Raw genomic sequence first — 13,188 nt, 5'->3', positions numbered from 1 at the left:
CATATGGTTTCCTTGCTCCAAGCCATGAAGCAAAAACATAGACTGTGGAGGGTGAAACCACCAACAGCATTCACGCTGGGCACCGCCGCCCCCATCCACGTCAGCCGCAAGGCAGGAGCCAGACTCTGCGTAAGCATCAGCCTCTGTACAAGCTGCCTTCTCAGACCGTGGACGCGGAAGAGAAAATAAACAAAACCAAAGCCTTCCAAATGAGAATCACAAGACCCCACAGGCACTGTCCATTCATCTATTTCAAATCTATTGATTTGTAGTTGTCTTAAAAACAAACAATAACGCAATGTTCCTTTCAACAAACAAAAACTGCATGGTTCCTTTCCTGTGGGAAAGCTTTTCCAGACTTTGGTGCTTTTGCCTCATTCGGCAAGTTTGCAGTTCTGCGTGCTGATTATTGGAAAGGAACTGCCCTGAAGGGGTGGGCGTGGTCTGGGCGGGAACGCGGGCATGGAGTTTCTCTGGTGGGTCTCTGCATGGTGAACGCCACGGGGGAGAAGGCAGCTGCGTGGCTCACCCCAGTGCACCGGCACCAGCCTCGCACACCACCGCCCTGCAGGGAGGGACGCGCACGCAGAAGTGACTCCACAGACACTCCGCCCACGGAGGACCTGCGACTCTGCGAACACTGGGAGCTGCCGTTGGGGGAGCCCTCGAGTGTTAATCATGGCTCCACCACACCACAGGCCTCCACGCTTTTTGCAAACCTTTCTTTTCTAATAGTCTAGTGACAAAATTGTAACTCATTGGTTTACTCAGTACTCCCCAACCGCACTGAGAGACTCTAGGAGACAACAAAACACATGGTTTTCCATTGCGATGGAGCGTTGTCATAGTGTAACGGTCGTTTTCCATTGCGATGGAGCGTTGTCATAGTGTAATGGTCGTTTTCCATTGCGATGGGAGCGTTGTCATAGTGTAACGGTCGTTTTCCATTGCGATGGAGCGTTGTCATAGTGTAACGGTCTCCGGGTCAGGCCAGCCCTCTCTCAGCACGCTTGGAGTGGGCACGTCGGCCTGCTGGGTCGGCAGCCTCACTCTGGAGAGATGCCAGGGCTCCGTCCCACTACCCTGGCCCTGTCGCAGCTCATAGAGAATGACTTTGCACAGTGGACATACCACTCTCACACAGAAATACACTCAGTACACGAATGATTTTCTACTTCCCAGAAGCAAAACTGGGAAATGAAGGAAGAGAAGAGCAAAGCGACGTGGCATCTCCAGCCTTCACCAGGGTTTTAGGGTCAGAGCTGCAGACCTCGGTGGCCAGAGAGCAGACTCTCGCCACCAACCACACAGCTTGCAGGCCCCTAGTGCTTCACTTTACACTAACTGCGGATGGAAACTGCTGCGTCGGCCGCAGGTTTCATCCTGCCTTTGAGGGCAGGGAGTGTGCCGTGCAGTGCATAGTCAGTAGAGTTCACTGAACTCAACTAGCGCTAAGGCCCTAACCGTATTCAGTGTGTCAAAATACAGCTTAATATTCTGATCATTTTTCATGACATAATCTATTAATTATCAGAATAATTGGAAATACATAACAGATTGCACGTTGCAAGATACAATCTGCAGCCTAGCAGATGGTTAGTTTCTTTCTTCTTCATAGAAAAGTTTACAATGTATATACTTTTTTAAAAAGAGGTTTAGTTATGAGAGCTCTCTAGTTGTTTGATCCCACATAAATATTATTCAATCATTTTGAGGTTAACCATTTTCCCTATTTTAAAGTGAAATATGTACTACCATAAAGACGTATAAATTTATAAAAATGAATCCTATCTAAATTAATTCAAGATAATGGAAACACGATGGCCCCCATTCAGGAGAAAGGAGCGATTGGTGGTGCTCAGGCCTGAATCTCAGGAAGAAAGCCAGGAGGAGGCAAGGCCATGCGGAGCACGCGCTGGGCAGGGCAGGGCCTGCCTCCATTCTGATTCTACGCTACTGCAAACCGAACACCTGGCCGGCCCTGAGCCCGCCCTTGGGAGGTGTGAGCCCGCCCTTGGGAGGTGTGGACGCGAGCCCGCGGGCTGAGCGTCCCCTGCACCCCGCTGCTGATCACGCTCACGCTGTGGCAGGTTTTCTGTTTCTTTTTAACGACTGCAACTGACTTGCGCAGGAAGTAAAATCATGACTGCTGCTCAGCGTGGACCAGAGCTGTGACATTAGTCCTACTTTGCAAAGAATCCTTCTGAGCTAGGTGGTAGAAGGACGAGGTCCCTAGCCCCGTGAGAAGAAGGAAGTAAAGGAGGTGAGGGAGGGCCTGGAGCCCAGAAGGGTCCACAGACACCCCCCCCCCCCAAGTGTAAGACTCACTCGAGTGCGGCCCTGAGAAAGAGGCTCCGGGCTGGTGCCCAAACCCACACACTGACTTACGGTGTCCACACTGCTTATGTGTGAAGGACATTTTGACAATGTGTAACAATTTTCTTTTTTGTCAGTCGTGGGCCTTGAACTCGGGGCTTGGGCTCTGTCCCCCAGTTCTTCTGCTCTAGGCGAGCGCTCTACCGCTTGAGCCACAGCGCCACTCCCAGTTTTCTAGTGGTTCATTGGAGATCAGAGTCTCATGAACTTTCCTGCCCGGGCTGGCTTTGATCTCAGATCTCAGCCTCCCGAGTAGCTAGGATTAGAGGCGTGAGCCACCGGCGCTGGTTCTGTAACAACTTTACTATTCTTTCACAAGAAAATTTCACTACCAGGAATACAGAACTCTTTAAAAGGTAACAAAAGTCTAACAGAGTAGAGCTGAAGTACATTGCGCCCCTCTCTGAAATACTAGGCAGACATTATCAATTGGAGACTAAAATATCTCCACTTCCTTTCTGACACGGATGCATGACTCCGACACTAGGGCTTTCCATGGTAATATTCCACTGCTCAGTGCAAAACAAATCTAAACCTTAACGTGGCTGGCCTGTGTGGGATGCACGGACTTAGTGTCTGCTCCTGGGGCTCAGGAGCTCAGTACCACACCTTGGGAGAACTGAGGAACTAGCTCTGGCGGGGAGGGATTTGCTGTGGCGTACTTGTTGAGAAAAGGGCAGCATCTAGTAAGACTTCCGGCCAAAAGTAATAGAACACGGGTAAAGGAAGCTGTGAGCACTGAGTTACTTCCATGTATCTTACAAAGCATAAATATATAACTATGGATATAAACACTCACATATGTAGATATGAGAATAGATTGGAGATTTATTTCTTCCCTTCTCACTATAAACATTTATATTTTTAGGATCAATAACCTTTTACTATCAAGATACATCTGCATTATTTTTTAATTTTTCATAGGTTATCTTTGAGTTACTGCACATGTAAAACTATTTCACATTTTTAAAAGATGATGAGGGAGAGTAGTAAGGGTAATTGAGAGTGTGTTTATGTGGAGTAAATATAAAAATTATATTCTGATTTTTTAGGTCATGTGTACATGACCCTATAACATAGATGAAAGTCATTATAATTGTCGATTTTTATTAAAATCTAAATGCATGCCTCATTATTATAGATACTTGATTGCAATCTTGAATTGCAATGTAGACATTAGTAAATTCTCTGAGTCAAGAAAAATACTTTTCTAATAAGATACAAAAAAGAAAGGAAAAATAACCTCTGGATTTTTACTGTCATTGCAATGGCTTTGGTTCTGCTATGCCTCCACCTGTGTTCTTAAAATAGAAATTGAATGAATCTTAATTATGAAAGGAATGAAATGTGTGTCATAAAGTTCTCATAGTTGTGGAAAAGACAATGCCCATGTCACTCCAAAATGAAGCAAATAATAGTTATTCTCCTTAAAGTTAAGCACACACTTTCACATAGACTGATGGTAAGACAAAAAGCAGCAACAACACATTTTTTAAAAGCTTCATGATAAAAGGCCAAAAACAAGTTACACTGTAGAGAATCAGGAATAGGTATGTATGCATGTAGGTCAATGTATATATATATATATATATATATATATATATATGTAATGTACATGTATATATGCATTATATATATACACTGACATACATATACATTGACCTACATGCATACATACCTATATACATGTGTGTGTATGTGTGCACACACATACACATATATGACATGGATGAATCTTAAAGAAAGGAAGCCAGGCGGAGACAAGAAATGCTGTGTGATTTCTTCCAAGGGAACTTTGGGAGAAGACCCCGTTCAGGGCACAGGGAGAAGTCCCATGCCCTCAGGCTGGGGTGTGAGAGGACCTTGGGAGGTGACAGAAATGTTCCCCATCCTGACTGTGAGTGGTTACATGACTTTGCTTTCTGAAGTTCAGCGAGTTACACACTAAAATGTGTTCATCCTCATTGTGTTAACTATGCTTCACTACAGTTACAGGTAATGTAAAAAACTATTGACTCGTGTTAATTTTTCACTCAGGTGCCTTAATTAAGATTCCTCATTGTAGATAACTCTTTATATGTGTGTCCGTTTCTCTATGGTAACGTTTATAGCACAGGTGATTAAAGAAGTAGAGCACCACACTTGATTTCTTGACTGTAAATAATGGAGAGTGATAATATTATCTTGGTTAAATGTAGAAAACGTTGTGTTGCATGGGTCTCATTTGGTTTAAAAAGCTGCACTCACTGAGTGTCAGTACACGGAAGACTGCTGGCAGCCTGCAGAAGCCTGACTTGGGCACTCGCACGGAGTAACACATCAGACATGGCGTGTGGCATGTGGCGTGTGGCGCAGGGGCGGGGGGGGGGGCTCGTGGGGTCAGGACACACACGGGAAGAGGCTTCCCTGTCAATTGGTGCTAACAAGATTGAGAGGAGACGGAGGTCGCAGTCCCCGCCTCCTAGCGTTTCTACCATGTGATCACTGCTGTGTGAACAAACGTTGCCTGTACAAGCTCATCAAATCTGGTTTGGAGCCAGACCAGGGAGACAGAGCTGTGAGACTCTTGTCTCCAAAGAGCCAACAAAAAGCCAGAAGCGCAGGTGTGGCTCAAGTGGCAGAGCGCCAGTCTTGAGCAACTGCCAAAAGCCAAGACAGAGACCCTAAGTTCAGTCTAGCACTGGCACCAAAAGAAAACTACAAAAAATGTTTATTATGTTTACCAATTAAAAAATGTAGGATCTATTTTTAGCAATTATTTAGAAGCTAGATAAGATAGCAGGAGAATATGGAAGAAATTAGAAGAAATAAAAGAGACATATCAGAAGGAGATCTTTTTGTTAGTTATATTTTCCAGCATGAGTAAAAACTAGTGTTTTATACCCTCAATTTACCCAGAAAAAGACTGTTTCATCTCAAACTGTGCTGTCTGCAGAAGCGTCTGCAATGAGAGATTTAAATAGTTGTTTACCAGAACTAGGCTGTCATCAAACGGTGCATTTTTGACATTCTCTTAAAGCCTTCATGGGTCAGTTTTTAAATAGATGTCTTTATTCTCTTTGCATTGTGCTACCTTGCTGTAATACATTCTTTAGCTGTCACTGGAAAGAAAAGCTAAATGTGTTTTCAATCTGTATCTGACAAAATCCGATCACAAAGCAAATACCCGGAGTTTGCGTTAGAATATTTAGGTGCAGCAGAAGGGAAAGGCTTAGAATGTCACAGTGACTCTCCTTCCCATGCCTTTCACTGCGCTGATTTCCGGATGGAGAGACTCTGGTCTATGTGACTTCCGGGTTGGCGGGGATGCCTCAGGCTTTCCGGTCTGCTTGTGTGAAATGCTCACAGCCTGGGGGGGGCGGGTGGGGAGCCTGAGGCAGGGCAGGGAGCCACTCCACTCCAGTTACTTCCTCCCGCCACCTGGGTCTCCTACCCCCATCTAGCGTCATAGTAACACGGGGCTCTATTTTGGTTTGGCCAATGTGATCGAACAGCCAGTCAGAATGGAGTGGAGAAAGTCAGGTTAGGATGAACTACTTACATTTTCTAAAACTGGTTAATGTGGTGGGAGGTACCGAGGGAATGGCTTTGTTATTGCTGCTGTTCTCTGTTGTTGACTCTGACCTGAGGAGGAGGGTGTGTGGGAGATGAAGCGCTCACCATGCAGAGTGTGCTTGGTAGGAATTCTGACTGCACTGTTTGCTAGAATACTGTTCAGAAGGAAAGTGTTAAAACAGCTCAACTCTCTACCCCAGAAAAAATGGGACTCGGGTCTCCCAGTTACAGGGTATTATTTTTAGAAAGTAAAATCCTAAAGCCGGGCGCTGGTGGCTCACGCCTGTAATCCTAGCTACTCAGGAGGCTGAGATCTGAGGATCGCGGTTCAAAGCCAGCCCGGGCAGGAAAGACCGTGAGACTCCTATCTCCAATAAACCACCAGAAAACCGGAAGTGGCGCTGTAGCTCAAGTGGTAGAGCGCTCGCCTTGAGCTGAAGAGCTGAGGGACAGCGCCCAGGCCCAGAGTTCAAGCCCCACGACCGACCAAAAAAAAAAAAAAAAAAGAAAGTAAAATCCTAATTACATGAGAATGACAAATTAATGGATCATTTCAAAAGTAGTTCTGACCCAAATATACTTCCTAGAGTCTGCTTGCATCTTGCCACTCTCACGCGGTTTGCTGACTTGTGAAACACTGGTATGAGGCAACATGAAACCATCCGTGCAGTACGAAGGCATGCTCGGAAACCAGTGAAGAAACCTGCGAGCAAACTTCAGAGCAAAGTTTCTGGCACAGACTGATCAAGAGCCTCTGCAGGATGGAGACAAGAGCTGGGCTGAGACACGAGATAGAAAGGGAGGGCCTGGATGCACTGCTGCGCTCAGGCATTTTAGGGGCAAATGCTTTTGATTTTTGTTACAAAATGAAGCACGCCGCCTGGAGGGGCGTGCTCACTTACTATGCTGTATAACATGAGAATAGAAAAGCGTCGTGATTTTTGTCGTAGTTGTAGATCTGTCATTCGGAGCCACGGAGACATTTATTCCTGCCAGTGTCGTGCAGTTCTGGGCCACTCAGGGCCTGGTCCTCTCACTTGGCTTTTTCTGCTCACAGCCGGTGCTCTACCATTTGACCCGTGCCTCCAGTTCTGGCGAATTTTCTGCTGAGTAGTTAGTAGGAGTTTTGAGGATGCAGCTTGTGCTTATTTTTCAGGGCTGGAGATGGATTCCAGGGCCTGGCCTGTGCCGGGTCAGACCTTTACCAGCTGCCCTGGGCTTGTTCTCTGCTCACCAACTTTAATTCTCCCTTGGTGTCAGCTTCTGAGTGTTCTTGTGGATAGTTCACTCACATTTCACTGAAGCAAGTAAGTACTATTCTGTTTAAAAAGTATCAGGGTCTGTAACTTCTAGACCAGAAGATAATTTCTTACTTAGTCATAGTTGTAATGAGGAATATTTCTACATTTTTTGTAGAGTTGTCTTTACCATGTAGTCTTATATTGCAAAACCTTTAAAGTGCTAGAGGGGTCTTGGTAACTAAAAATCATTTTGTAAGGATCTGTTTAATAATCTTGGAGTATTAACTGGCTTCCTGGTAGGTACGTAACCACTCACCGGCCGGAGAGATATTGCCAGTCACATTGACCTCATCTTGTGAGCATTGAAAAAAGAAATTCAAGAATTCAATGCTAGGGCAGGGAAGGTGGCTCAGTGGTAGAGCACTTGCCTTGCATGCATGAGGCCCTAGGTTCAGTTTCCCAGCACCACATAAGCAAAAAGAAAAAAGCCGGAAGTGGCGCTGTGGCTCAAGTGGTAGAGCGCTCGCCTTGAGCTGAAGAGCTGAGGGACAGCGCCCAGGCCCAGAGTTCAGGCCCCACGACCGGACCCAAAAAAAAAAAAAAAAAAAAAAAGAGAGAATTCAATGCTAATTGTATACTCCATATATCTACTTCAGGCACTAAGAAATTAAACCACTGGGCTGCTTCCGAATACTTTCAATCTTCTTTCATGTAAAAGCTGTTCAATTTCCTCACAGCTACCACAGAACGGCAGCATTGCTATGCTTTGAAAGAATGATACTTGGATGTGGTATGAAATGACCCAATACCTGCACAGGTGTGGGTTGCAATAAACTAATAGCCGAAGGCTGGCGAGGACTGTCGAGGCGCTCTAAAGCTCAGCGGTGGGAATCGCGCGTTCTTGGGTTATCTGCGCCGCGTGAGGGAGACCCGTGTGGTGTCGGGTGTCGGCACTAACTACGGGAAGATAAATTGCAACAAGGCAAGTTTCACACCATAGAAAAACAGGTGACCCACTACGGAGCGTAAAAAGCTCAGTTTTACTTCTGACACTTTACTTCACATAAAGTTCTGATAAATATGACTTGAAAGGAAGGCAAAGCAAGACTAAGAGGGGCGGCGCGGCGTTGAGAGGCGTGCGTGTGTGCGCGTGTGCGTGCGTGTGGCGTGTGCTGCGCCTGTGTGGACGGGACTGAGCTGCGGGGCTGGCAGCGTCCGCTGACTTTCTGAGCTCACAACATTCAGTTCTATTCCACCCAGAAAAAGAAACCACGGCTTGTAAAAACCACCTGAAGCAAGCCTCAGCGCTGGGCCATCTTCTTCCCTCATGTGGCCCCTGGGCGCTTCATTGTAAGCGCTTGGAGGCAAGGCCAGAGTTACATCGCCACTTTTCAATATGACTGTACTCTCCATTAATAAATGTGAACACTTCAGGTTTCAGGGGCCGTTTGGGTGAAAATATAAACTGTCACACCGATTCTTCTATGTTAATGATGCTACTCACATTTTCTTTTTCCGCTGCACACAGAAAATTCACTCCGAAATAAATTATGAAGATTCTCTTCCTCCACGTCTGTCAACATCTAGTGTGTTGGGGTCCCTGGGTAAGGGTCACGAAATCACCAGGACACAGGGGATGCAGCGTGCAAACAGCAATTGCCACTGCATACTGTGCTTTATTGCTAGTGGGTATTGGAAGACAAGCAAGCATGATCTTTGCCAAGATTTAGTCAGGAGACATTCACACAAAGACTTTCAACAGATACATTTTTACTTAACCTATGAGACAATGTCTCGGTATATTATTATCTAAACTATTTTAGAGCAAGCTCAAACCACTTCCCCAATCTCAGGAAAATGCTTGACCAGCTGTTCGTCCATGCTTAAGCAAGCAGAAGAGCTACTTCCCCAGCTCCCAGGAGCCTGTGACATGTGTTTTGAGGTAGGGAGAGAGAACATGTTCCTTCTCTAGCCCGGCAAGCCAAGAGCTTTCCACATACACAAACACAGTCCTCAGGTCATCCTGAGGCCAGAGTCTGCATCATTCTGGGCCTTCAACATAGACCCTGAGTCTTCACACACGTCGAGCTATTTCTTCCAGTCTGTTTAGGGTTAGTCTCCCAATGTCTTAATCATTCTTCATTGTTTTATTTCTGAGTATTTTGCATAGATTTAGTCAATAAATACTTTGTGAGCTCCTACTCTGTGCCAAGTCCTGTACTAGTTACCTGTGCCACAAGTGGACAAAACCGAATTTCCTTCCTAATGGACATTACCTGCTAATCAAAGCTGACAGAGACTCAACAGTTGAGTAAATTTACCCCGCAGGGCTGAGGGCTCCTAGGGAAGAAATACCAAGCAGAGGATCAAGAAAGGAGTTGAGAAGCTGAAATGATAAAGGAAGGCCAGATTCAAAGATGTGGGGGATGAGGAGGGGCATGCCGGGTGGGGCCCGCACCCAGGCCGGGCCGGCCGAGCGGCAGGAGGAGGAGGTAGGGACTCGCCTAGCTTCTGAGACCCTGCAGGAGAGGACTTGAACCGCCAACCCACAAGCTAGCAAGGGGGAGGGCGGATGCAAGTCAGGCAGACTTCCTCACAGAAGAAGGCACTGCTACAGAAGGTGTTGCGTAAGAACCAACAAATCGCTGATACAGGTGCGGGCGCTTGCAGTGAGCGGTGCAGAAGGTCCTATACGATCAACAGCAAGAAGTGGAGTTTCCAGTAATGCAAGTGGGCAGAGCGTGGCTGGTGACGTGAGGGTCTATCACCAGGCACTGAGCTTAGCTCTGGCGGAGCCTGACACAACCATGAGAAATCCCAGTGAGCGGAGCAGCGAGCGGAGCAGCGAGCGGACAGCAACATGTCTACAAGGCAAACCAGGAATGTGGGACCCTGTCAGTGCGAGAACTGACAATGATCCAATGGCCGCGATTGAGGGATGGATAACAGAATTCGGAGCATCTGCACAACAGAGTAGCATCCATCAACGTAAAGATCTGCAAATCAGTGAGTCGTGTTAAGTAAAAGAAGCCAAAGACATTCACAGAAGCCAAAGACATAGACAGACCCCCCACATCATATTGCTGCATTCAAATGGAAAGTCTAGACAAAAGTGAACCTATAGATACGTAGACAGATATCTGCCTGGAGACAGAGGGGGGAGGAGTTGACCAGAGAGTTTTAGTGATGGTGGAACAACTGTGTATGTTTAATAGAATCCACTGAACTGTACGTTTAAAACAGGTGAGTTCACTGAAACAAATATGGCTGTCACATTAAATAAGGGAAATTAGACTGGCTATCTGGACGCTAATTTCTCTTTCCAGCGCAGTGGTTAAATAAAGTCTCTTTTTTCTGACACAGTCTATGTACTACTCTTTTCCTCTTCTTCTCTCTCCCTCCCCTCTTCTATTATAATTAACGTTGGCATCTCTTAAATTGTATTATAGAAGCACTTACATACATTAAGGTAAAAAGAAGAATATGTCTTAAATTGTAGAACTAAAGCAAAATGAATATAATTAGCTTTGAGTTTCCAAAAGGGTATAAAATACCGAGTACAGCTTACTGTTCTGTTTCTCTAAACCTATAACATACTTACCTATTTCCCTGACTTTCATAAGCAAGCCTTCAAGCAGCGCCCCAAAGGGAAGGCAGAGCCGATACGTAAGTATTTCTGAGCAGGCAGCGAGCACGCAGCTTCTCTTCCGAGACAAGATGCGCACTGGTGTGTTTCACTCAGATCTGACACTTCAAACGCCTTGGCTCCGTGGATCACTTTCCTCGTGCACAGGCTGCACCGGCGTGAGCACAGCCGTCGGCTGTGGCCACGGAACCGTCTTCCAGGGAGCCGGGTCTGGGCGCCGAGGCAGGCGGGCTCCACAGCCTCAGCGCCCGCCTCTCCCCACGCTGACTCCTCCGGCCAGGCCAGCATGCACCCTCCATCCACACCTGCCCGGCCCGCCACCGCCCACGAGCACGCGCACAGCCCCGGCAGGGAAGGGGACCACCGTACCTGGCGAGTGTCGGGGGGGAGAGCACAGCAGCACCACCCCCTGGCCGTCCCTCACGGAGACCGCGCTTCGCGTCCGGCCACTGAAATTTCCCAGATCTGTCAACAGAATACAGCATTTCAGTGCAAGGCAGAGGGGCTTGGAGAATCACTAACACATCTACTACTGTTTCAACATCACCCTGGCCACGCTTTTCTTTTTGCTTTGTTTCACAGTGAGAGGAATGCTTTATAAATCTGCATCATCCAACTTCAAATACCACAATTTGAGTGAATCTACAGGAATCACAGAAACACCGCATTCCTCAGTTCTAGTCACCGTGCATACCATTTGCTGGTCTAGGAAGAAACCCGTACAGCGTCTTCACACATTATTATTAACCGACCTTCCTCTCAGGAAAGCCCGCGTTCTCGGCCAGATGACGAGCAGAGGCCGCCCACTGCCTCCTGGGCGCCTGCTGGCTCGTCAGACCAGGCTGACGGCGTGTGGAGCGGCGGTTTCCTGACCTGGAGAGATGCGCACACTCCACAGCGCACAGAGAGGGCACAGAATGTTCTTTTCCTAAAAGAGTGGGTGGGAAGGCATACTACCTCACTTTAATCCAGCCTTCCTACACCCACCGTGTCTAGTCTGGGACTAGACATGGTGACAGAAAACATCCGGGCAGAAGGGCTCAGCTCTAGAGTCCGACTGGAAAACGCTGTCCATGAAGGAGGTGGTCTGGAGGGGGTAGTGTGTGATTTTATTTGATCTCGATTATCAATATGACCTTGATTAATAATCTAGGCCAAACATAGTACCACGCCCTTTCCTTGAGCTGGTTGGTGGCACAGATCTTAGTATTGCTTCTTGAAAAGATGTTTTTTTTTTTGTTTTTGTTTTTTTTTAATAAACATTGTCTTGGAATTCTGTGCCTATAAAGTCACGTTTCCATGGTGACCAGCGGGTCACGCCTGCCACGGTGCTTCATTGTGAGGGATGTTTACAGCTTTTCATTGTTTCATCCTACAAAGAGTGTGTTTACAGCAATACAAGTTAGAGCTCTAATTTGATGAGGAAGCTAATCAAGATCATCTACTAGAGGGATGTAGAGGGGAAGCTGGCGAGTCTCCAGTGACCTCCGGGGAATCTCCGACGTGAACTTCTTCTGCAGGGGGCAGCGGGCTGACTTGCTGAGCTCCTGCTCAGATCTCCTCTCCAGTGGCCACAGCGATGGAGAAGCGGCAGGGAAGATGCGAAGCCCAAAACACAGCGGGGTTTATCGCTTGAGAAACGACTTGGGATTTTATATATAGCTCTGTGTTTCCTGGCAAACAAGTCGACTGTTACAGAGTCACAAAGCCAGGGTGATGCCCCCACAGCCTGCTGCCTGGGGTGAGATGCTGACTAGGCACTCAATTTCATGGTAAAAATCAAGCTCATTGATTTTCAATGGTAGATAGCCTACTGGCACTACTACTTTGATCTCTGTTACCAAACGTTCTGCGTGCCTCTTTGGGAACTTCATAAGTATGCACAGTTTTGTGCCTGAAGCCAACAAATAGGTGACTCATGAATTTATCCACTACCCAGATCCGTTGATTGTGAGAGACAGGAGCACGCAGCCTGCCTGAGTCCTAGCTTATCCGTCTTTGCCTTACTCCAGTTGCAACAAGGACGCTTGTGTGTGGAACGAGGCCGTGGGTGCGACCGCTGGAGCGTCTGCTGTCCTCACTGGATTGATTGTCTGCTTTATCCTCATCGGACTAATGAATTCCAGGACCGTACTTGGTACTGGTGTATAATATTCTCATTGCTTAGGAACTAGACACACACAGAAAGACCTTTACAGAGTAACTGTGACCTGAACTGTGTTTTGAGCTCACAATGCCCTGGAAGATCACACGCGGCTGCAATTGCTTTATTTTGTATCGGCTACGCACACAAGCACAATTAAGACACTGTTGTGGAATTGTCTCTGTGTCATTGCCTAGGAACTCCAGCAGCAAAAACACACAAAAAAT

General features: G+C 46.9%; 1 protein-coding gene across 4 annotated transcripts in view; it reads right to left on the bottom strand.

Moving 5' to 3' along the window:
- The window catches only part of LOC138809815 (contactin-5), a 463,911-nt gene that overhangs the window by 150,512 nt on the left and 300,211 nt on the right, over positions 1 to 13,188 (bottom strand). For all 4 annotated transcript variants that reach the window (XM_069996830.1, XM_069996838.1, XM_069996810.1 and 1 more), the window contains exon 7: positions 11,188 to 11,283. In XM_069996830.1, coding sequence (XP_069852931.1) covers positions 11,188 to 11,283 — 96 coding nt within the window. The remainder of the gene's footprint in view (positions 1 to 11,187; positions 11,284 to 13,188) is intronic.

The sequence above is a fragment of the Dipodomys merriami genome, unplaced genomic scaffold (genome assembly GCF_024711535.1).
Source record: "Dipodomys merriami isolate MVZ:Mamm:240054 unplaced genomic scaffold, mDipMer1.0.p SCAF_103, whole genome shotgun sequence".
NCBI lineage: Eukaryota > Metazoa > Chordata > Mammalia > Rodentia > Heteromyidae > Dipodomys > Dipodomys merriami.
Note: the sequence above shows the minus strand (reverse complement) of the source record. Positions and strands in the feature narration are given on the sequence as shown.